Here is a 22,782-nt window from a genome sequence, read left to right as displayed (position 1 = left end):
TGATGCCAGGATGCTGATATTTAATTATTCAGAATTATTTTGTTTTTCACATAAATGTGCTTATTAAAAATTGATCCTATAGACTTTTTTTCTGCCTTTCAGATTACTTGCAAATGTATATTACAATCAATTAAAATTAAAAATGAGTCTGATTTGCTTTTTTACTGCTTGTGCTATCTGATCCTGTTTCTCCTTCTTCACCATGTCATCTAGCTTTCTGCCAGACCTTCCCCCTACTCACCAACACACAACATTTACTACCCTGTTTCCACCTGTTTTGTCCTGATGGCTTGTCTTGGAGCTTCTTCCAGCAGAAAATATTCCTTTGCTATCAAAATATTCCTTCCTTCAATCTCACCTCACATCTCTGGCCATTTTCCGAAGGCCTGGTATCCCCAAACTTTATGGCAAAGATATGGCATTCTCTGTCATCAGCATTTCCTCAGTTCTCAGGGAAAGGAAAGACTTCTTGGTTACACCCTTGGTTACAACATTTTGCTGTTGTCTTACAGATCAGTGTTTTTGAAGTTTCATGTAATTCTTGGGTCTCTGTTATGCGAGTTATGCAAAAATTTATTCCCTGAGCCAAGATCCCAGTGACAGGAGGCAAAGAAGCATCTCCTAGTGGAGATGGAATTCTGCAATCTACTATCTTTGCTGTAGCACGTGTCCATGGTGGGAAGCGAAGAGGTTGGCTGTAGCCTTCTGCCAGAGCACATAATCATATGAGGAAAGACTAAGCAAGCTGGGCCTGTTTAGCCTGGAGAAGAGAAGGCTGAGAGGAGATTTCATCAACATGTTCAAGTACCTGAGGGGTGATTGTAGGGAGGATGGGGCCAGGCTCTTCTCCGTGGTGGTCGGTGACAGGATGAAGGGTAACGAGTGTAAGTTGAAACACAGGAAGTTCCACCTCCATATGGAAGAACTTTCCTGTGAGGGTGACAGAGCCCTGGAACAGGCTGCCCAGAGAGGTTGTGGAGTCTCCTTCTCTGGAGATCTTCCGACCCGCCTGGATGCCACCCTGTGCCACATGCTCTAGGTGTCCCTGCTGGAGCAGGGACTCACTAGAGGTCCCTTCCAACCTTAACCATTCTGTGATTCTGTGGTTCTGTGACAATCCATACAAAATCTGACCTGAAAAAAAAATGATTTAGGCAGAGTGGTTGTGAGCACAGGACTTTTGAGAAAAGTCAGAGAATGTGAAACACTGCACCCTGAAAGAGCCTCTCCAGGATAGATGAGTAAGAAAAAAGGAAGAAGTCAGCTTCTGAAATCACTAGAGAAGTGTGTCCAGGGCTGACTGGTACATGAAAGGGGTCCGGAGAATGTTGTGCAATGTCAATGAGGTACTTCACAGGAACAACTCTGAGTATCCTGCAGCAAGGCATCCACACAACCCAGAGCTTCACTGGCACCAGTCTCAACTGGCAAGCTCAACTGGCCTAGAGGCAACCACAGCCATTTGTCACGGTGGCTGCCAGGTGGTCTCTAAAAGATGGAATACTGGGATAGGTTCAGGCCAGGTTCAGGTAGACATCACTGGTAGCTCATTATTGGCATTTCCAGAGAGAAGCTAGGAAAGGAGACACAATGCACCCGCAGGTGGTATCTCCAGAGCTAAATCTATGTATTTTAGGCAAACAATGCAAGACAGCTTGCTTGTTTCCAGCATCAGCCTTGGAGCTGCTCTGCAGAGAAACAAAACATCACTCTCCAGTGCTAAGCTTGTTTCATTCATGAGAACCAACTTCTTGCCTGCACATAAGTGGGTAGCTAATTTCTTTATATGGGAGGGAAGAGTGTACGTGTGTATGTTTTGTTCTGTTTTTTACCATGTTCCTACCTCCAATGCTGAATCTCTATCAGCAGCAGTTCAGTATTTCGGAGATATCAAACGTGCAGACAGAAAATTACCATCTTAAACCAATCTGCACAGCATCTGAAGCATTAAATATAGATGGCATTATGGAAGGCAGCTGAATTACTCAGACTATGTACAATGTGGTGCCAGGGTGGCCAAGAATGCTAACAGTGAACAACACACAATGACTCAAAATATATGAGAATCCCTAAGGGCAAAGTAATAGCTTGCTGTTTCCTATCACTGTGCAGTCATGAAACACTCCTTTTCTTTCCTCTTCTCCTCCCTGCCTGCAGCTTTTAATTTCTCCCCAAAAGGCAGCGTTACATGTATACTTTTAAATATAAATTATGGACGTGTGTACAAGTGCAGGCACACACACTGCTTAGAAAGACAGAGAAGTCCCTCACAAGGAAAGCATGGTTTCCAGCGTGAAGCCATCGGCTTAGTATTCTATGAAATTGGGCCAGATCAGAAGAGACCACAAAGCCTGAGGCTGTACTTAAGATACTGTAAGGCTGACAGAATAATAAAAAAGGAAAACCAGCATTTGCCACAAGTTTAACAGTTATACAGCTGAATGGTCCTGCCCCTGCTATTTTGGAGATGGCTTTCTCTACCGCTGCTTGAAAAGAAATATGAAAAGGTTCCAAAGATCTTAAAAGAAAGAGAAGTAAAGAAGATCAGACAAAAGAGCATCTCTGAGGTGGGAGCACTGACTTTGATCACAGGTAACAGTTGCAGCAAACCTGTCCAGTTCAGTCACAGGAAGGGAGCACAGTCTCTTCCTCCAGTTTCTGGAGTAACTACAGGGTGTCCAGAAAAGATCTGTGGCAAACACTTCAAAAATGACAACATCAGTCGGAGAGGGATGGTGTTACTCAGCCTAACAAAGTCAACTCAGTTGCATGGACATCTTAGACACCTAGTGAACTTAAGCAAAATGAATTTCCCTGTCCATGTAGTATTTGATTGGCAACATACTATTCCCCATTATCTACCTATAGGAAGTATTTGTACATCCCTATGCAGGAAAAAGGGTCATTCTAATTCACTAGGTGCCTAAAATGATGTGCCTGAAATAGGCAGGCTAGATTCCACCCAAGGTTATAATTTTCAGTCCTGAAGAAACTAAGGCTTGAATAATAAACACTAACTTTGGGAAGCAGTTCTTATGTAACAGGGGCAACCATTTCTCCTATAATACACTGGAATTAGAGATCTAAAAAGTACTAAATTATAGGCATTGAAAGGACCTCAGAAACCACCTAAAAATTATGACAGCCCACTCAGGCTAGCAATTTCTGAGTTCTATGAGTTCTATTCTTCTGTCTTTTTATCTTCTACCCCTCTCAAAGCAAACCTCACTGTGTCAATTCCATTTTTATTTTATAGAAAGAAAAAGAAGTTAGAGTTTGCCAAGTGGAAAAGGGCAAATATCAGCAAGGGAAAATGTGTTTCAAAAGTCTATGAAACTATTTACAAATAAATGGGGGGAGGGCATGGTAAATTTTTCTTGGCAGAATCCTCATGTCGCAGAAGGTAGAGAAATAATGAGTCAAATGACACCTCAGGTACATAATCTATTGCAAAATAAAATTACAGATACCTCTGTCAATACTTCCGTAGACTAGCTCTAAGGTTGTTTTTCTCTGTTTTTAAGACAAGATTTTATATCACAAATGGCCAGCACATGGCAGACTTGAATAATGAGAAATTGACTTCCCAGCTGAGCAAATATGCATTAGTAACAAGACACTGATGAGGCCAGACAAATCACCAAGGAAACAGAAGAACGTGAAAGACAAGTCAAAGAAGCTTTAGAAATGAGCCCTCAAGGATGCTAGCCATGTTGCCACACTAACGGTAATGTATTTGTCATCCTAATGTATGACAAGGCATGATTAAAACAAAGAATGTGATTGTGGGTTTTTTGAGGGAGTAAAATGAAACATTATGTAATAGAACAATGTTTCTCAGCCCTCCCATCTCTCAGGATCCTTGTGTATCATATGAATTATAAGGATGACATCATTAGGATGGATCTTGGGGTTTGCTACCATAATACTGTCCAAGCCCTGATCTCCAAAATCTGGGCCTGAGCTCATGAAAAGCTGCATGTGAATCAACAACACAGCTCCTGCTTGTCAGGCACCCACTTGTAAAGTGAGATTTCCTGATGCTAAATTCATGCTAAATGTGTTTGCTCCATGTTAGCAGGTGAAACCCCTAAGGAGGGGACAGGGCACTAGACATACCTGATGAGTGAGGATTTATTGGGCCACTACCCAAGCTTCCTTAGGGAGATGTTTGCTGTCCTCTCCTCCCCCTGCTACCAGATGGACTGAAGAGGTCCAGAGCTGCACTCAGAACAAGAGCAGGCAGGACTGAACCCCAATAAAGAGCAAACCAGAAGACAGACAAATGACATACTGAAAATACTCAAAGGGAGGTAGCGGAGAAGATGAGTGCGGCTCTACTCAGAGATGTACAGTGAAAGACTGACAGACAACAGACACAGACTGAAACAGGAAAAATTCTACTACATACAAGAAAACCATTTCATAGTGAGGGTAGCCAAACACTGGAACAAGGGCTTAGAAAGTCTCCACATTCTTGGAAATAAACTCAGCTGGACAAGACTTCGAGTTACTTGATACAAGTCCAAAACTGACTCTGCTTTGAGCAGGGGATTGGCATATGTGACCTACAAAGGTCCTTCTAACTTACCCTATTCTGTGATTTTAATGAATATTTAATAGTTAACAGATAATCAGATTTCATTTATTTTGTTTCTATGAGGCATAGTAATTCAAGAGGTTGTATTTAGGTTGAACAGTGTACTAACAGAGAACATGGCTGACTTTTAGAAATCAGGCTACAACTTTTATCAAGTAAGTTTTAGGCATATTTCTTGTTCCAGTCAAGAAAGTCAAATTTTCTTTGGACAGTTATGGGCCATTCCAGAAAAACAAGGGAAAGAGTCTATGACCTTAGGGACCTTAAAGTATCAGTCCCTCCTCCCACAAGTGTAGTCCTTCCATCTTGCTAGTATCTATTAATATCTACGTAGCTACTTAATCCTAGTATCAGGGATCCTTTTCTGATCTCTGAATCGCACAGCAGATTACAGGAGGTCTTTAATTTTGATGGTGTCTGGCAGAAGAGAGAAGTTTGGCCAACAAAAAACCTCAGTACACCTTCTCGGTAAAGTTCCCATCTACCTTTGTTAAAAGAGGTGACTGGCATATTAGATAGTCCTTGACTTTTACTAGCAACAGGTGAGTGAACAGATGGACTTGCAATTTGCTCTGATCCTGATCAAAGGAAGAGGGCTTTTGCCCTGTTCTACAAGCCAACCACTTGGTGCCAGGTATGACCCACAATCAAAAGAAGACACAATCATCCGTTCATAGCAATGTTCTCTTCTCCAGCCTTCTACCTTTAGCCATCCACTGCCAATAACCACCTGACCAGGCAACAGCATTTGAACTGTATGAGTACGTCTATTCTTTCATGGACAGCAAAAGTTCATGATAAAGCACTTTCCTTCTTGGCAAAACAAATCTCTCTTTTTTAAAAATTTTGGTTTCCATATTCAAGAAGAAACACTTAATTCTTTTTAAAGGAGAATAATAAAAAAAAAAAACCTGACACATTTTGGCTAGGAGAACAAATGACATCAGGGAAGAGAGTCAATTTGTCCTGTATTATTCTCACTGAAACAGAGTTCCTAGTAATGAAAACATCAAATGCTTTTGGAAACTGTGTAATCGTCAAGACATCACTAGTATTTAGGAACCTTTTAAAGAATTCGTGTACAATTGCTACACTGTAGAACTTACGAGAAGCGTACTTCACCAATACAAGACTACATTATCGTGTCAATGCAGATACCAGTAGATTTGTTTTGTATTTGAAATGAAATGTGTGCACAAGATTATTTCTCTCCGATGTGCTTATTTGTGCTGTCACTCTCTGTTTAGCTCTACCAGTGAAAGCAGGCAAGATGCTACAATAGTTCTCCACCATTTCATCACTTTCAGAGCAACTACAGAGAATACGGTGCTTAAAGCATCTGCAGGTCCTTATTCACTCTTTCTCTAATACTGCTGAAGTGGTGGTGGCAGAAGTAGAATATTAAACACTACTTTCAATAAGGAAATCTTGCTAAATGCAGAGGAGAACCCATTTGGCTTGACTGAGAACTGGTAAATAATTAGCACTTAATTGCCAGCTGCTCTTTTTTAAAAAATATAATCAGAAGGACTAAGTATTTTCTGAAAGTTAAAATGCATTCAGTACAGCACAGAGTCCTGAAAAGAACAGAGGAATAAAGAGAATATATAGGGGAACATTTCTCCCTGTCTTGAAAGGGATATTTCTTACCTGATTCCAAATATCAACTGTGTGAAGAGAAGAAGATAAGAGACAGGCCTGGAAGAAAACTTCCAGGCACTGGCTGCAATCCATTGCATTTATCTCTTATCTATCTCCTTCAAAAAATTATCTATGATGATTAATATTACCATTATCCCAGTGCCACTTTTATGGGAAAAATCCTAATCGGAATTCCTATGGTGAGAGTAGTAGAAATATTTCCAACTTAATTATTGTGGTCTATTTATTCATCAAGTAGAAAGCAAACATAGAGAGTATTTTTTTTCTCTCTTTACTCTATTCTTTAATGCCACATTTGGAGAAGAATCAGTTTATAGTTGTGCATAAATACATTTGGTAGGTTGTGTGCTGATGTTTGGGGAGCTCAAGGTAGGTGGATAAAAAAAGATTACAAAGCCACTCTGCATTCAGAATATATTAATAAATGTAACTATAACATGCTCCATCTACCTGACAGTGATGTTCATCTCAGCATTAAACTGCAGTTAGCTCATGTATACTTAAAGGTGAATGGTCACTATTGGTCATGGCACCCCCGTGGCACTGAATTCATCAGTTTTCAGCCATCTACAAATACGTCTGTGACTTTTGCCATTTTGGAAGGGTTGCATGTGAAAGGAAGGAATGAATGTGAATGAACAGTGAAGCATCTGAGAGCTGCAGAGCTAAAAACCAGCTAAGGTTTGCAGGAATTTAACAGATGGTGGATTGGACCCTGTGCCGTGTGCTCTAGGTATCCCTGCTTGAGTAGGGAGGTTGGACTAGATGTCCCTTCCAACTGCAACCATTCTGTGATTCTGATTCTGTGATTTTGTGATAACCTTTTCAGAAAGGATAAGACAGGAAAGACTTAAGCATGTCATCTTTCTTGGAAAGAAATTTGTTAACTCTGCAAGGAGATTTGAACCTGGCCTGGTGTTAGCTCTGCTCTGGTGGAGGAAAGGAAAGGTAGAAATACTGCTCATTTCAAAGGCAGCACAATGAGGTCAACATTAGCTATTTTCCTAGTTAAAAGTTTCCTAGCTCTATATTAGATGTATTTTGTCTTGCTTAGAACATGGACAGAGACACAGCCTTGTGCCAACACATTCACACAAGAGTAGCCCAATCTGGTGCTCTGTGACCGTCTTTACTGAGGAGGTAATGTGCATACCATACTCTTGGTCACCAAATGTGTACACTGGCCATCTTCCCTCTGGGGGAGCAGCAAGTATGAGGAGGGATCTGGAATGTATTCTAGCAGGTTTGCTCACCCTCCAGCCCATAACTCTCCAGATCATAAAGCATGCCACAGAACACCCCTCCCTGGATGAGCATGCATTTTGAAAGCCTGAAACAATTGCTGGAGTCACCGGGTATTTACCAAAGACCTTTCAAATGAGGCATATAATTCTCAGATGCATGTGCTACTTATTGCACTTGCTAAATGCTAAGTAAACTGTAAAAGTTAAAACTCAGCAGGTAGGAAATGTCAGGAGAAATGTGGCCTTCGCAGTAAGACCCCGTGTTGCACACAGAGCAATGAAAATAGGAAAATATTGAATAGCTGATGATTTATTTTGTACTCTGTCTGGAGCACTGAGTGAGGAAGAGTTCCTGAGATCTATGAAGTAAAACATACAGGCAGTAGTTCTGGCAGTTCCTGGTTTCTGAGTGCTCAGGTTTGCAGTCTGAATCTTTGTTTGAGTGAAATTTATGCCACTTGGGGAAAAAAAAAAAAAAAAAAAAAAAAAAAAAAAAAAAAAAAAGATAAGATAAAGGAGTGCTTTTGTCACACTGCATCAAAGTGACATCCATGTGGGTCATTAGATTGGTCAGAATCTGGTGAACCTCCTGCTGAGACATCCAGGGCTAGTGCAGTTACTAGCAGCAGTGACTTATATCAGCTCTGTGCCTTCCACCCAGGACTCTTCCTACTGCTTTTGCTTTTCACTCCAAGCACTGATTTGACACCAGGTGCCCACACGTGTCCCCTCCTTGTGTAGTGACCCCATGACTAGGCCCTCATGTGCCACCACCAACGAAGGGGAGCGAGCGCTATTGGTGCATGAGCCCAGCTAATGAATCAGGAGCCCTTGGGGACTGGGCACTGAGTTGCCTCTTAAACATCCAAAATACACCCTGGCGCATTTCAGCCCATATGGGCCTTGTGAGGGGAAAGAACATGCTCATGGAATATTTACACCATGCAGCAAAGCATTGCGTAGAATTCCCAAACTATTGGCAAACAAGCTTGCCAGGAAGCAGTACAGCTGTGCAAGCATGGTATCACACCTCGGCTGAGTAAGCCTGATGAAAAAGTGGAGCTAATTAGTTATAGCAGAGATTGACGTTAAAGGAACTAGAATATTTGCAGGACCTGAGCTATGCTCGTGGGGTTAGGACCAACTTGAGCCTTACAATATTGCACTGGTGGCTGTGTTATGGAGATGGTTTATGAATAAATCTGTATACTGAGTAAAAAGGTAAAAGTTGCAAAGACTAGTGCTAATCAGTGCCATCTTCTAAGTAGGTGAGATTTTTCAAAGGCTTGTAGCTTTGCTGATTTAAGGCAGATCTTTGAAAGGATGTGGGAACCTCATCATTGACTCAATACTGACTGAATATCAAATTCTGAGTCCTTGTTTCAAAGCATAAATGTGACAAATGTGTTTCCTCAAGAATTTTATTTACTGGACAATAAAAATGTAAAATGTAGATCTCTTGTTTTCTTCTTGAACAAGCTGAAATGTTTTGTTGAGAATTTTACTCCACACGATTTATGTTAATGCAAATAGTTACAATTTGGAGAGGTTATATATCCACTTGAAAATATGTTGCAAACATTAAGCAACACTATTAGATGATATTTTCTGCTTTACCTATAGTCATTCATCTGGTAAAACAGTCTAGAAAGGGAGACTAGATTTAAAAATTTCATACAGCTGTGTTGTGAGGTATTATAAAAATAGTTACACCTAAAACATCCTTCCTTATGATCAAAGACTTTTTTACAGAATACCAAACACTGCTAAAAACCAGAGACGTTCAAAAAGTGATCTGCTTGGTATGTGTGTTCTCATACAGAAATAAATTGAAGGCAATACCACCTATGCAGCAGTGACAAGTTAATTCAATTTCCAACTCAAATTCAGGTAAAGTGTATCTCATTTGTTACCATGGATACAAGACATTATTTCCATTTGTTTGAGATCTCACAGTGGGTATGAAATTAAACTGTGACACAGTCTTATGGAGGAAGTTGACTCAAAACCCCATAAGTTCAATGTCATTAGTCCAAAGGATTTTCATTTTCAGACACAATAAATAGCATATTGCTACTACCGCCCGGAAGGTACCCTTCATAAGTAAATATCTATGTGATTTTACTGATGCTACTTTGGAGCAGTAGGAGTGATGGCAGAGAAAATAAACAATCATTTCATCAGTTCTCCAAATGTGGTAAAGAATCCTGAAAAATGGCCAGATGGTGGGAGTACATTAAAAATACATTGATGTTGTGTTATTTGCTACTGTTTGGCACCAAATATGTTTACAAAAGTTCTTTTGATTGGAAAAATGGATCTATTTTTCTCAGATAAATCTGCTTTTCAGACTGCAGCTCAAATCAATTATTCTCTAGTTTTTAAAGTTAGAAGAAGGGGAGGTTTATAAAGAGCAGGGAAGAGTAGAGAGGAAGAAAGGAGAATACAGCTTTTAATGTTGATGTACATTCAGGCTTCAAGAATTCAGTGGTATTCAGTTTATCTTGTCTGAAATTAATTTTAATATATACAAAAGGATAAAAGGGAATACAGATTTTCTTGTTAAATTATTACCACTCAAGTTCTGCATATTTGTTTAATATTTCATAAACTGATTTCCATAGATGCTGAGCACCTGCTCTACTGATGGATTTCAGCTGAGGTTGTCAGCTCTTAGCATTTACAAAATCAAGCTGTGATAAAATAGTCCACCTAAATCAAAGGTTTATTTCTAAATATTCATGGATGAATTGCATGAAAAGCAAAAAGGTCATGGGATGTCACAAATATGGCTAATAATTGAAATCCAAAGCCGTGACAGTAATCACGAAGCTGCTTAATTCACTGATAATGTCCCACCAAATATTCTGAACTCCACCTCCGGTGCTTCTGTGCTGCTGCCCTCCTCAGCACATTGTCAGCCTGGATTATCTACAACGTCTTCTCCAGCTCCTTGGGCCATCTCTAATTATATCCCTTTGGGATATCGGCTTGACCCTAAGATGGAAACTAGAAAAATTCAGAACCACTGCAAAGTCACCATGCGCATAAAAAATCTCAGAAGAATAGGGTCTGCAGTGTTGATGGTTCAGTTGAATGGAAAGATAAGTAAATAATTTATTCTTGGTTATTTACTTACAATATTAACATCGCTTGAAGCTATAATGGCAATCTATTTATATTCTACAGACTTGATTATCCTTCATCCAGACTTTAAGTAGAAATCTAATAGTGTAAAATGAGCATAAGTGCTCTAGTATTTTAATTTAGTATGTTTTTGCCCTGTTTTTACTGTTTTTAAAGGAGAATTGGCATCAGACTGAAATTTAGCCCAATATTTATTACATATGTGAGCAGATTTAATGAAGCTGGTGATATTTCATTTGTAAAAGTATTCATTTATATAAAGACAAGACTATCAACAGTACTCAGGCACGTCTCTCAAAGTACAATGAAACCTTTAGAAATTCTGATTAAGACTTCATTCTTGAGTTCAAAAATAATTTTACCCCATGAATGATCAATGGCTTATTTTCTCTTTCAAATATTTTGTTGAGAATGACTCCACTATACCAGAAACCACCCTAATTTGTTAAAAGTCTGTGAGCTTAGGTTGGGCTTGGATGTTCCTAAAGACATGTGTGGAACTGACTAGGTATGCCTTCAGCTCTGTTATTAGGTGTTAAGCAGGATTTTCAGATTTGTTGGATTTGACTGGTTCTCTGATGGGAATACAATCACTAATCCAGCCAGGCATTTTATACAGAAATGACTGTTTCCTGGCTATGAAGTTTTAAGTCATTAAAAGAATTCAGTGTAATTTAGTATCATGGGGTACAACTTGTCCCCTTCTGGAATCTAACCAACCAGGAAGGACACAAGTGCCTTTAGGGCACACATGAAGGAGGCAAAGGTAGTCTTTGCAGTGAGAAGCTCAGTTCTAGAGGAAAAAAAAAGGCAGCAAGAAAGCAGTGTGCTGAAACACTGCTCTTGTGATCTGTTATGTTGTAGGTGAACGTATGTGCTGGCATAGGACAGAAGTTAATACAAGCATATGTGGAATGAAACGTGCATACGTGTTAACGGATACCTCAGACAAAGCAGGGGCAATAGTCTAGATGTGCTTGCCAAGACTTGCCTTGCACAACGTCAGGAGCATGCGAGTAAACAAGGGAACTTGTATGAGCACCCACTGTAAGGACACATTGCACCTTCTGGCTCACTGGAGTCAAAGAAAAAGTGTTGTTTCTGCACTGCATCACTTAAAGCATTGCCTGAATGTAAACACAACATCCATGGGTTGGAATCCATAACAAAAGCTTGGAAAATAACACTGATGTTGCTATCTTCTATCAAGTAAGCAGGCAGACAGACTAGACAAGCTGCAAATGTCCAAATCGTCCTCAAACAAAAGTCAGCAGAATAAAAGACAATGCAGAGAAGTGGATGTACCTAAAGATGCAGATTAATGCTATGCTACCTTATAAAAACTTTCTTGAACTTTTGATCAGATTTAGTGTGAGCTGGGCTCAGTAAGTGAGGAGTGAAATAGGGCAAATGGTTCATTCATTCCCAAGCAGAACAAGCATAAATAGTTTCCTTGAAGGAATGATGGGTTTATAGTTTATGGATTACTAAAATGACTCAATTCCTCATCCCCATTTCCCCATGTAAAATCAGTAAGACTTTGACTCTGAAAAGAAATTGGGATTGGGCCCTTCAAGAGTCATGAACAACCTTGTGCACAGCATTGATTCATGGAACACTCTCCTAAGAAAAATAACCCCTTTCTACTCTTGCATAGCATACCTGCTGCATGCCTTGCATCGTCTGCTGTAGGAACTGCAGCTGCTGGTCCTTTGTAAGGCTTTCTTCTGTTCGAAAGTGCTGTCCCTTCTCTTGTTTCAGAAGCTCCACTTCATTCCTGTAGGCATCCAGCTGCCACCGAAGACTATCATTCTCTTCCTTAAGTGCATAAGCTTGGGCAGCTAGAGCTAAGAGAAAAGGAAAATGCAAAGAAAACAGTAAAATGGATTGTTTTCTTACAAATAATGCAGAGGACATTGTCAGGGGAAACAATAAAAGAGCTGAAAGCCAGCAAGACATTTCAGAGCAGAGGGAAGATCTAGCAGAACTGAAAATGATTAGGTTCTGGCAAAGACTGTCACTGGGAAGTTATTTTCTGAGGTGGAAGGAACCATAAAGCAAAGCTGGATAATTCAAACACTACTTGTAATCCAGCTGCTAAATTTAGACTTATATTTTAAGGAGAAACTGGCATGTAGTCCAAGGAAAAGTACCCATCAACTTAGAACTTTTCCCTGTGATGTTATAGGATCTGATACAATTGTTGAATATATATAAAGCTGTAGCAGCCAGATGTTCCGATCAGATCTGCACTAAGGAATTTTTACTATGTAAAGTTTTCTGGAAAAAAAGCTTTCCAGGGAAAAGCACAGAAATTCCTCTCCAGTCTCCCCATGAGCTACTTCATAGCAATGGTTATGAGGAACCATTTAGCCCGAAAAAATATGTAATAGAGTAAAATTATATAAAATGCAAATGCTCAAAAAAAGTGTTGGCACTACAAGAACATTACTACATTAAAGACATTGAAAGACACTTAAGTCATTTCCTTAGGAAGCTCCATTTGGCCCCTTTTCAATTTAGAATGGCATTTTTATTATCATAACTGATAGCAGGTGTTTGTGAAGAAATCGATTAGTATGCAGAGTTGGAAATTACATTTGCCAAATGACTTGCACAGTCTGCAATATAAGCCGAAATTTGTGCAGCAAAAGGCAAAAGGCTATAAAGCATGTATGAGGAACATTACTTAAATAAATTACCTGAACATAAATATATGTAGGGAAGTGTGGCATTCATTATTTTAGGGATGTGGTTATCTTCTTACAGAAGAACCCACTCTTGGTGGTATTTATACTTGGCAGTATCAGTGGTCATTTGGCATAGCAAACTATGATACTATACTATTTTCCTCTTGGAACCTGATAACACAACACCACTGCAGAGCAGTTGTAATTAAAAAACAACAATCTACCATAACCAATTCTATCAGCATTTGGTAACTGAACCACATAAGTGATTTACATTCCTGATTAAATGATTTCTGGCTTCATATTACAGAATTCTTTTTTTGTCTACCTACAATAACAATATGGTTAAACTCCAAATTACACAAAATTGTATATTAACTCCACTTAATGCAAGGGCTCTCTTGACTAGACCTTCCAGAGATAGAGAGTCCCTTGTTTCCTGTGATAACATGACTCAACGTTTTTATGAAATCAGATCACCATTTAGATAGAATGTCACAGCATTTCATTACCAATAAAAATATATTAACCCTGGGAGGGTAAATTTATTTCTTTTTTTCTGGATAAATTTTACTATTCTGGAAATAATAATAAAAAAAAGCATTATGTTTAATAAGGTACAGTTAGCTACTATTCAAATACACACTTTGATTGGACATTGCATCTAATTTGGCTATTTTACAGCATCTCCCTGGAAGATTTAGCAACAGTTACTGTAATGTTACATCAAATTAAATTGTTCTGAAAAGCATGTAATCATTCTTCTATGACAAAATTTGCCCTCAAGAATTTGCAATGATGAGTCCAATGGGCAAACAGAAAATGAAATCTTTTTCTTTTTTTTTTTTTTTTGTAAGAGCTGACAAACTAGACAAATAAAAAGAGTCCAAGCAAACAAAAACCTCAGTCTAGCAAGTCAAAAAATTGTGTTTTGAATTCGAATATAGATTTGAATCAAAAATCTTATCATTGCACTCTGAGTCCTCTTTAGAGTGTCTACAGGTAAAAAACCATGCAAAATAACACATTCACTTGTATCCTGTTCCTCCAGCCAATCAGAGTCTTTCCGATTAAAAAATATATTATGCAATATTCCATTCCATCCAGAAACTGTATATTCTCCTACTCTCTGAGGGCATCAAAGAAGATAAACATGGAGGTATTTATGTTTTAACAGGGTCTTCGAAGCAATAACTAGAAGCTAGACCTGAAAAAACTTCAGAATGCTCCCATAGAGATGAAGGGGGTAAGCCCTACATTCTAATCACTGCCTCAACTGAAAGGAGGATAGGAGGAAGTTAGGACCTATATTCAGCTGAAGTTCAAGCTGCCTTATCTGCTAAAAGCTGCCATGGAATAGTTTATCAGTCAAGCCATGGTGCAATTCCTTCTCCTCTTTACCTCCTGGGTAATTCAGGCTATTGAGTGGGACTAGGGACATGGTGGGGAGCCTACTACAGAGGTAGCAAATTGGACTAATAGATGATAATATATTCCAGACAATGTGAAGTATGCGAGTGAGAGTTAAGTTTGAGACATTTGTTAGTATACTCAGAGGTGTCCAAAACACATATCAGTATTGTTCTGAAAATCTGCCTAGCCATTCATATTTAGAAACTAAAGACAGAGACTGTGGTAGAAATATGCCCTTATATAAGGAGAATGCAATACACACAGCATCAGTATACTAAAATGTAACAGCCTTTCATATGAACAAATTACAGAAAAGAGTCCAAAAACTATATGGAGTTCATTTATATTGTTCTTTTACTATATAATTTAAAGCTTCAAATAGGGGTTCCCTACTATCTGAAGTCAAGGTGATTAACAAAGAAGTCGTGAAGTGGAGAATAAAACAAATAAATACATCTGGTGAATCTTGGGGTCCATTTCTTTTAGCACCGACTAACTGTTTTAAACAAAACCAAAATATTCTTTGTGTTGACCTAAACAAACCGTGATTTTAAGATATTGTATTTTAGTAAATTAAAATATAAATCATCCTGGATTCAGAGCCATGTATTCTTTGCCAAATTAAACAGTCTAATTAAAATTCATCCATATAGAATTCTTGAATAGTATTCGTTGAATACTGCTTTGAAAAAGAGACTGACTTTTAAAGAAAATGAAATCCACCTTAAAAAATCATTTTCAAAATTTCCAATTTTTTTTACTCATTGATAAAACTGATTAATGTTTTTTTTTTTTGTTAAAAAAATGTTTCAGGCTCTTAACTTTACTCAGCTCCTCTCAATCCATCTTTTTATGCCATTTTAAAATCAGTAGTTTAGATACTCATCTACAGAATCCCTCTGTGAAACATGCTAAAAAGCTTCTCAGGGTAAAGACAATGAAAGTTGAAAGAATTTACAGAATAGCTCTATTGAAGGAAACTAAATCAAAAGAAACCTCTGACCAGAATCCCAAGTAGCTGCCTGTGCTGCAAATGGAAGAGAATATTTGCACCTAAGCAAGCACAGCTGGCAGCTTGCCCAAGACGCGGTGTGCAGGACTTACAGGGAGGGATGCAAAGTGATGATACCTTCACTGTCTATTTGAAGAGAAAGAGGTGGAGGAAGATTAGGCATATGTGAACAGGGGAAACTGGGTTCGGGGACACCTAAACCGTTAGTGGGATTTGCCTGTGTCAAGGCAGAAGTGCTAGATGCAATTTGGGGAAACTCAGTGACAAACACCGTCTCCATCTGGTGGAGCCAGGTCAGGAGCGAGGTTAGACCTAAGCAGTGAGACAGTCTGATCAGAAATCCACTAAAATCCAAGAGCACAGTTATTGACTCAGAGGAAGCAAACAGTGACTTTGCCTTTCTAGGGCATCTCTCTCAGATAAGGTTAGACGTGTGCTTTACTAATGAGCAGCTCTGATTTATGCCTGTTATTTTGAGCTGGTACTCTGTGATTAAATTTAACTTAATCTATAATAATTCCCCCTGGTGCCAATGTGCAGTAAGTCTTAGCAGACAATGCAGCATAGCTTTAGCATTTATGACTCATGTGATAGTGGCATGGAAATAACAAATTTCAGAATACAGCTATTTATTACAGAATTTAGAGGAAATTCAAAAATTTCAGCCACTTCTGTCATTATACACTTGGGCTGTACATTTTTTAGGTGATATCCAAATAACACTGCAGTAAATACTAATGACAAATTAATATTTTGCATATTGGCAAGATTTTTAGTTGAAATGTATGTCCAGTAGCTTGTTAGTCCACAAAAATCTGGAAATACTATCTTAAAAAAAGTAAGCAAGCAGTAGCAACAACAGTAGAAATCCCTAATGTAAATTAATTCCTCTTTTGTCTTATTAGCAAAAAGTTTCTTTTTTATTGATTTTTTTTTGTTTGTTTGTTTGGATTTTTTTTTTCTGAGACAGGGAAAGACCTGGCATTTAAGTAAATCATGTAACTGAAAACCTCTGTGTTTTATCTGCCTATCTTCAGATTTTTGGTCTAAGCTATTTAGCTTTCTCAAGGCTGGGGAACTTTGTTTTGCATGTATTGAAACCAGGAGATGATCAAAAGAAATGAACATATTCCCAAACCACACTGCCATTGGAGTTCTATTAATGCCATTATCCTAATTTCCTGACTTGAAAATAGTTTAAAATGGTAAAATGTCCCTTTGATAACAACAAGAAAAGCAACAAAACCCAACAAAATGATGGTTCTTATTATGGTAATTTTTTGTCTGGGCCATTTTCACTGCAGAACACTTGCAATGTCAAAAAAAACCCTTGCAAGACACAGCTACTTCTCCAAAGAACTTTCAGCCTGGGGGACTCAGTAAGTGTGAGAAGACATATGTAAGGACACAAGGTTCCACTATATAAAGAAAAACAATAAAAGTTGTCCTTAACCTCTACCTCATTTGAGATTTTTTCAGGGAGAACTGTCAAGCAGTGAAACTAAGGGAAAATCTAGGGACTTCCAGGGACAAGGACTTCTAGTGGTGAAACAGCAGAGGTGGCAGTGGAGGATGACTGAAAAGTATTGGGACCAGCTTTGCATTGAGTATGAACTGAAGCAAGCAAGCACTGGCGTGAGAAATGACGTGTGGTGTGAGTGCTGGCATGTGCCAGCGGAAGGGAGAAGACTGAGGCTGCCCCGAAGGAGAAAACTTTCAGAGTTTCATAAATGAAAAGGAATTACTGGAACCTCACTTATTTTTGACCCGCAAAGCTTTACTTAGGAAAGGTTTGGTCCAGCAAACATCTGTGAAGACGCATGGCCATGACTGCAGGCAGAAAGATTGATGGCTTCAGAGGTGGAGTGACACTGCTGAGCAGCTGGAGAAGCTTTGACACATCCACCACCAACCATCAAAGCTGACCTTCTCCATTAGTAACCAGCTCACTCTTGAATGAAGTTTGAGGACCTTATCATCCCAAAGCTGACTTTCAAACTGCACTGTAAAACATCAGCTCTGAGTACAAGTTTCAGTTACACACGCTCTGTGCATGGTGCAAGGCAAATTTTGGCAGTATCTCCAAGAAGCATTCTGGACACTAGGCCATACCTTGATCACTTCTAGGCATCTCTTCAGCCAAATTTCATAACAATGTCAGGCTCTCGGGTCCTCTGATATGCAAAGTGGTTGTGATCCATTACCTTGCATTCTTGGATGAGACTTTCTTTTCTTTATGGACAGTTACTAAGTATCTGATCACCAGCATAAATAGGGCTCAGGTGTTGGTGATGGGAACTTGATATTAGCAGATAAAAGCAGCATTATTCCTACATTGCATTTTTGAATAAACGCTTCTTCCATTGTTCTCCCTTGTTTCCACAAAAATAGATTATCCCACTTTGCTTTTTTAAAAAATCCTCTGGTTAAAGCTTGAAAACAGCAAACTAGCCTGAATAAACTCTGAAAACAGAATTAGAATGCTATAAAAATAAATAATTTTGGGCAATTATAAGCTAGCCTTGCCATGAATATTCCTTTTTCTTTCTCCCTTCAGACTTAATATAACCAAACAATGAAGCAATTTCCACATATTTTTCTTATGTTAGGCACACTTCATTTGAATGTCTCAGTACCTGCAAATTTAAACTCTAAAGGCACAAATTACTCTATATGTGGAAGGGTTATTGTCATTAGTGTTAGTGGGAGGTAGGGCCTGCACACTGGGAGGGAGATTTACATTATTGCAAAGCCTCCTTTTCTCAGGTGCAGTTGCTTCAAAGTCCTTTCCTCGCCATGCTGCCTACATTCAATGCAGAGAAGCTCATTATACAAGTTACATTCATGATGATACCAGATGTTCAAATTGAATACTCATGAGAATTATTTTCAGGCGTCCTATTCACATAAAACTTACTGGCGAACAATTAGTAAATGATAGGATGCTGCCAAAAAAAAAGTTCCATCATCATTAACTGTAGCTTTATCTATCCCACCCAATATGCAAAGATGTAACATTTGAGAAAAGAAAGCACTTGTCTGAGAAGAGATTTTATTAGAGCATAGAAATTCTTCCTGATTAACAGACTTGGGTGATAGCATTGTCTTTTTCTAGGTTTACTACATGTGTGGCTCACCAGTAATTTATGAAGCCTCATTATTTCTTGTGTAATGAAGCATATCTCTTTGCAAATAACAAAGAAGATGTAGGAGAAAAGGGGAAGATTATGGCCCAACTGGGCCTAATAACAAAGCTCTGGCAAAAAGTTGCAAGCAAGTGCTGGTTCTGCAGTGGACTAAAAATGTCCCTAGAGAACAGTGCTGCCAGCTCTTGTGATGTTATGATGAGCCTCCTATACCTGATTTTTTTATTTAAATCCCCAGAGAGATCATTATCTGAAAATCTTAGCTTTAAGTTTCAGGACTAGTGGCTTCCAAATTTTCTAGACTGTGGAGCAGTACTGGCTCTCTGTGTATTTCCATGTCCTTACAAACTCTGACTTTTAATTAAAACCTCTAAAGAGGGAAGTTAATCTCATTGTTTTAGCCTGTTCCAGGAAGCAGCTGCAGACTACTCAGTAGAGTCTTACAAATTGCCAATGGCTCAGAAGCACAGTTTAAGATCCTTGATGTAGACCTTGTGGCTGCAGGAAAAACACTTGATCAGTGAACCAAGCTTCTCCAAAGGGCTCTGAAGACAGAAGGTTAATCTCCCACTTTAGATCAATCTTTCTAACCCTTTCTCCATACCTTCCTCTCTTTTTCCTCTGTATAGCATGACTACATTTAGATCACATTTTTCTGCTTAAAAGGCACCAGCCCATTTCTTGGTTCATTTGTAATTCCCACTTGCCTAACATTTCCAGATGTCTCTCTTCTTCCTCACTCATACTTATTTTGCAGTATATTCTCCAGTCCCCTCTTATCCCTATTCTGTCCCAGACAAATTACAGTATGAAGCGTTTTGGACAAAGACGTCGCATCACATTACTGAAGTGCATATTCAGAATTTGGAAGAGAGCACCTTGTTACAACAATATCAAAGCCTGTCACAGATTAGGCCTATTTTACTTGACAGCATTTCTTTGGAGAACTAGAATCTACATAGCTTGTAAAAGATATTTTAACAGTCACTAATTAATCTGCCCTGTTGAGACCAGTTTCTTCAGGCGCCTCTTTTAAGCAAAGGGCTCGTATTTCCTCTCCTCCATGGGCTGTGTTTCTTCTATTGCCACCCATGATGTGTGCCAAGTCTAAAAGACTGGGCCTACACATAAGGGGAGATAGATAAGATGGAAAATAGTTGCTTCTGCATAGTGGACTCTGCTGTGGTGGACTGTGGGTCTGGTTGCTTGTTGCCTTGCCTTTTCTGCTTGGTTCTTGTGAAATAGAGGCCTAAAAAGCAAGCCATCGCAAGCAAATGCAGAAGTATACGAAACTTCGATCAAAAACAGTAGTTCTCAGATATTTTCTAAATTCAGCAAAGCATAACTCCTCACCCCCCTGCTCGTTAAAGTATTTGATATCAGTTTGTGATTAGGTGATTTTTTCAGCTACTTATGCTTTATGTTTACCAATAACTGCTTCAGAAATTGCTATCTCAGTTAAGCGCAATTAATCAAGGACTGAATCTCTTTTAGTAGCGCTATCTTCTTTCTGATTGAGAAATAGAACCATTAAGCCAAGTTCACAGTGCCTGTGCTTTAAAGATGCCGGCGAAGTCAGTTACTCCTCTAATCAATGTTTTTCTGAGGCTGTGTTCCTCAAACATTGAAAAAAAAGGACATTTTACTTTCAAGAGGGAAGGAATATGTTCATTCGAGTAAGAGAAGCACTGATAACTGAGAAGGTGCCAAGTGGCACTAATGATCCTCTCTCACATCAATACAGAAAAATTCTGCTTGTTTTAATGGTGCCCTGTAACCAAAGATACAGACTTTTGAAGTCCATGCAACACAAGACAAGCTGACGAATGCTCAGTTTTTCATATATGGTAGATGGATATTTGTTATTTGCTATATATATATGCATATGTATGTGTATAAACACACAGTGCATAGATCAGCTAGTATATTCATTATTGTAAAAAGCTAAATCTCTGCATAGCAGGCTACTGGCAATTAACCCTTAGGAATAAAAGCAATCACCACAATTTTATTCAGATTTCAACAGTAGACACTGGCCTGTCTTAGGTGGCTCTGTTGTTTTGAATTGTTCTTTTTATAATGGGCAAATTCTGTTCATAAATATAAGGTGTAAATGCGAGGACATCATCATTTGCTATCATCACTACATACTATAAATGTGAGCACAAACAATCTTGTAGAAAATTCTACTGCACTGCAAGTATCAGGAAAATGTATCCAGCTTTCTCTGTGACCATGTGCTGATTGGAGTGCTGAGCTATTTTTAATTGAAATGCATGATACTAAAACACTTCCTCAGTTACTTTGGTTTTAGATGAAAATGAGCCTCTTACGTAAAGAAATACAATTTTACCCCTTTGGAAAGCATCAGCAGATAATCACATGTAGCTTTGTATTTCTTGACTTTTATGTTCAGAGATAGTAATATTTGAGTAATTTATTCATTTATAAATGTGGGAGTATTTCCACTAAAGGTGCCCAGAAGAATTTTATCTACAAGCCAAAAAAAATCTCCTTTCAGCTCTTCCATCCTGTCTTTTGCACCTTCAGTATCTGTAAACAGAGACCACTGTGTTTCTCCACAGTTTAACAGGCTTAGTAGGTTTTATGCTCAGGTACTGTACAATAAAATGCACTGCACAAGGTTGGTGATACCTCCAGTCCTTTCGGAATTTACTGAAATTTGCGAGAAGTGAATGGCTTTCAAGGGATAACTGCAGAATACTGCTGGCATCAGACTTTCTGAGTAGGTCACTGCTGAGGATTTTGCAGTTGTGGGTGTTGAGCAGAAGGTGAATGCAAACACTCCATGGAGCAGGGAGCAGCTTGCAGGATGAAGGCCTAGCAGCACGGGTCTCAATAACAGCCAAAAGAGCACGATGATGCCAATACCAATCTGATAATGGGACATAATGGGGAGAGCTATTGCTTTTTATCATGTACCTTGTGAACTGTTGGAAGTGCTCACTTGTCTCCTGAGCTTAGATCAGTTTGAGAGAGAAAGCTGTCGGTATGCGATACATGGCAAAGAAGCAATGAAGACGATGATGTAGATGAGCATCTACCTAAATCTCTTGAAAAAGATCTTCTTCAGTCACCATGTAAGGTGGACAGGTGGCAACTGAGGAAGTTGTTCAGGAATCACTGGGATACAGAAACTGCTGTAAAGACATGTTTGGCACAGTTCCTAAACCTGAGTTACAGCTTGTTATGTATACACCATATGGAGAGCTGAATAAATAAATGGAAAGATAATCAGATAATCAGCTATTTGTCCAATGAAAGTAAAAAGAAAAAAAAAATAAGTAGCAGTTTGAACTCTGAATTTCAAAAAACACCCTTCTTCCTTAACATAGAAGAAACATTTTTTCTCTTCAGGAGCTTTATCTACTGGCGTTCGAGGGGTCACATGTTTGAATTACTGGAGAAGTGAAATTAACTGTGGGGTTTTTTTGTTTGTTTGTTTTTGGTATCATATTTAGTCTCTTTCAGTCTCTCTTTTCACATCTAAAAATGACTTTTCTTGGTTTCTCTTCCTTCTGCCTTAAATCCGAAAGCAAATAAAACTAAGTCACTCACCCTCAAGCAGCATTGAGTCCACTTGGCTCTTGACTACATGAACAAAATACATCAGTTACAAAAACATTGCATTGCATTCATAATATGAATTTAGTAGAAGTTGGTTTTCTTCAGATAATCAAGAAGCTCAAGCCTTCACTTAAGATAACACTTAAGCCAAGAGTGAAGATCAGAAAATCGTGAAATTTCTCTGAATCTAAGATTCCATCATCAAAGTAGCGTGGGTTTTTACTCCTGGAAGGCAGGCACATCATAGACTATGAGTCTGCTGGACCCAAGCGGACACAAA

General features: G+C 38.8%; 1 protein-coding gene across 2 annotated transcripts in view; it reads right to left on the bottom strand.

Annotated features, from left to right (window-relative positions):
• ENOX1 (ecto-NOX disulfide-thiol exchanger 1) overlaps positions 1-22,782 on the bottom strand; it is a 134,260-nt gene that overhangs the window by 28,574 nt on the left and 82,904 nt on the right. For both annotated transcript variants that reach the window (XM_088530933.1, XM_088530934.1), the window contains exon 8: positions 12,316-12,500. In XM_088530933.1, coding sequence (XP_088387059.1) covers positions 12,316-12,500 — 185 coding nt within the window. The remainder of the gene's footprint in view (positions 1-12,315; positions 12,501-22,782) is intronic.

Source organism: Tinamus guttatus, unplaced genomic scaffold (genome assembly GCF_059628265.1).
Source record: "Tinamus guttatus ecotype Peru unplaced genomic scaffold, ASM5962826v1 Tinamus_guttatus_pri_ptg000394l, whole genome shotgun sequence".
NCBI lineage: Eukaryota > Metazoa > Chordata > Aves > Tinamiformes > Tinamidae > Tinamus > Tinamus guttatus.
The sequence above is the reverse complement of the archived record's forward strand: the minus strand, read 5'-3'. Positions and strand labels throughout refer to the sequence as shown.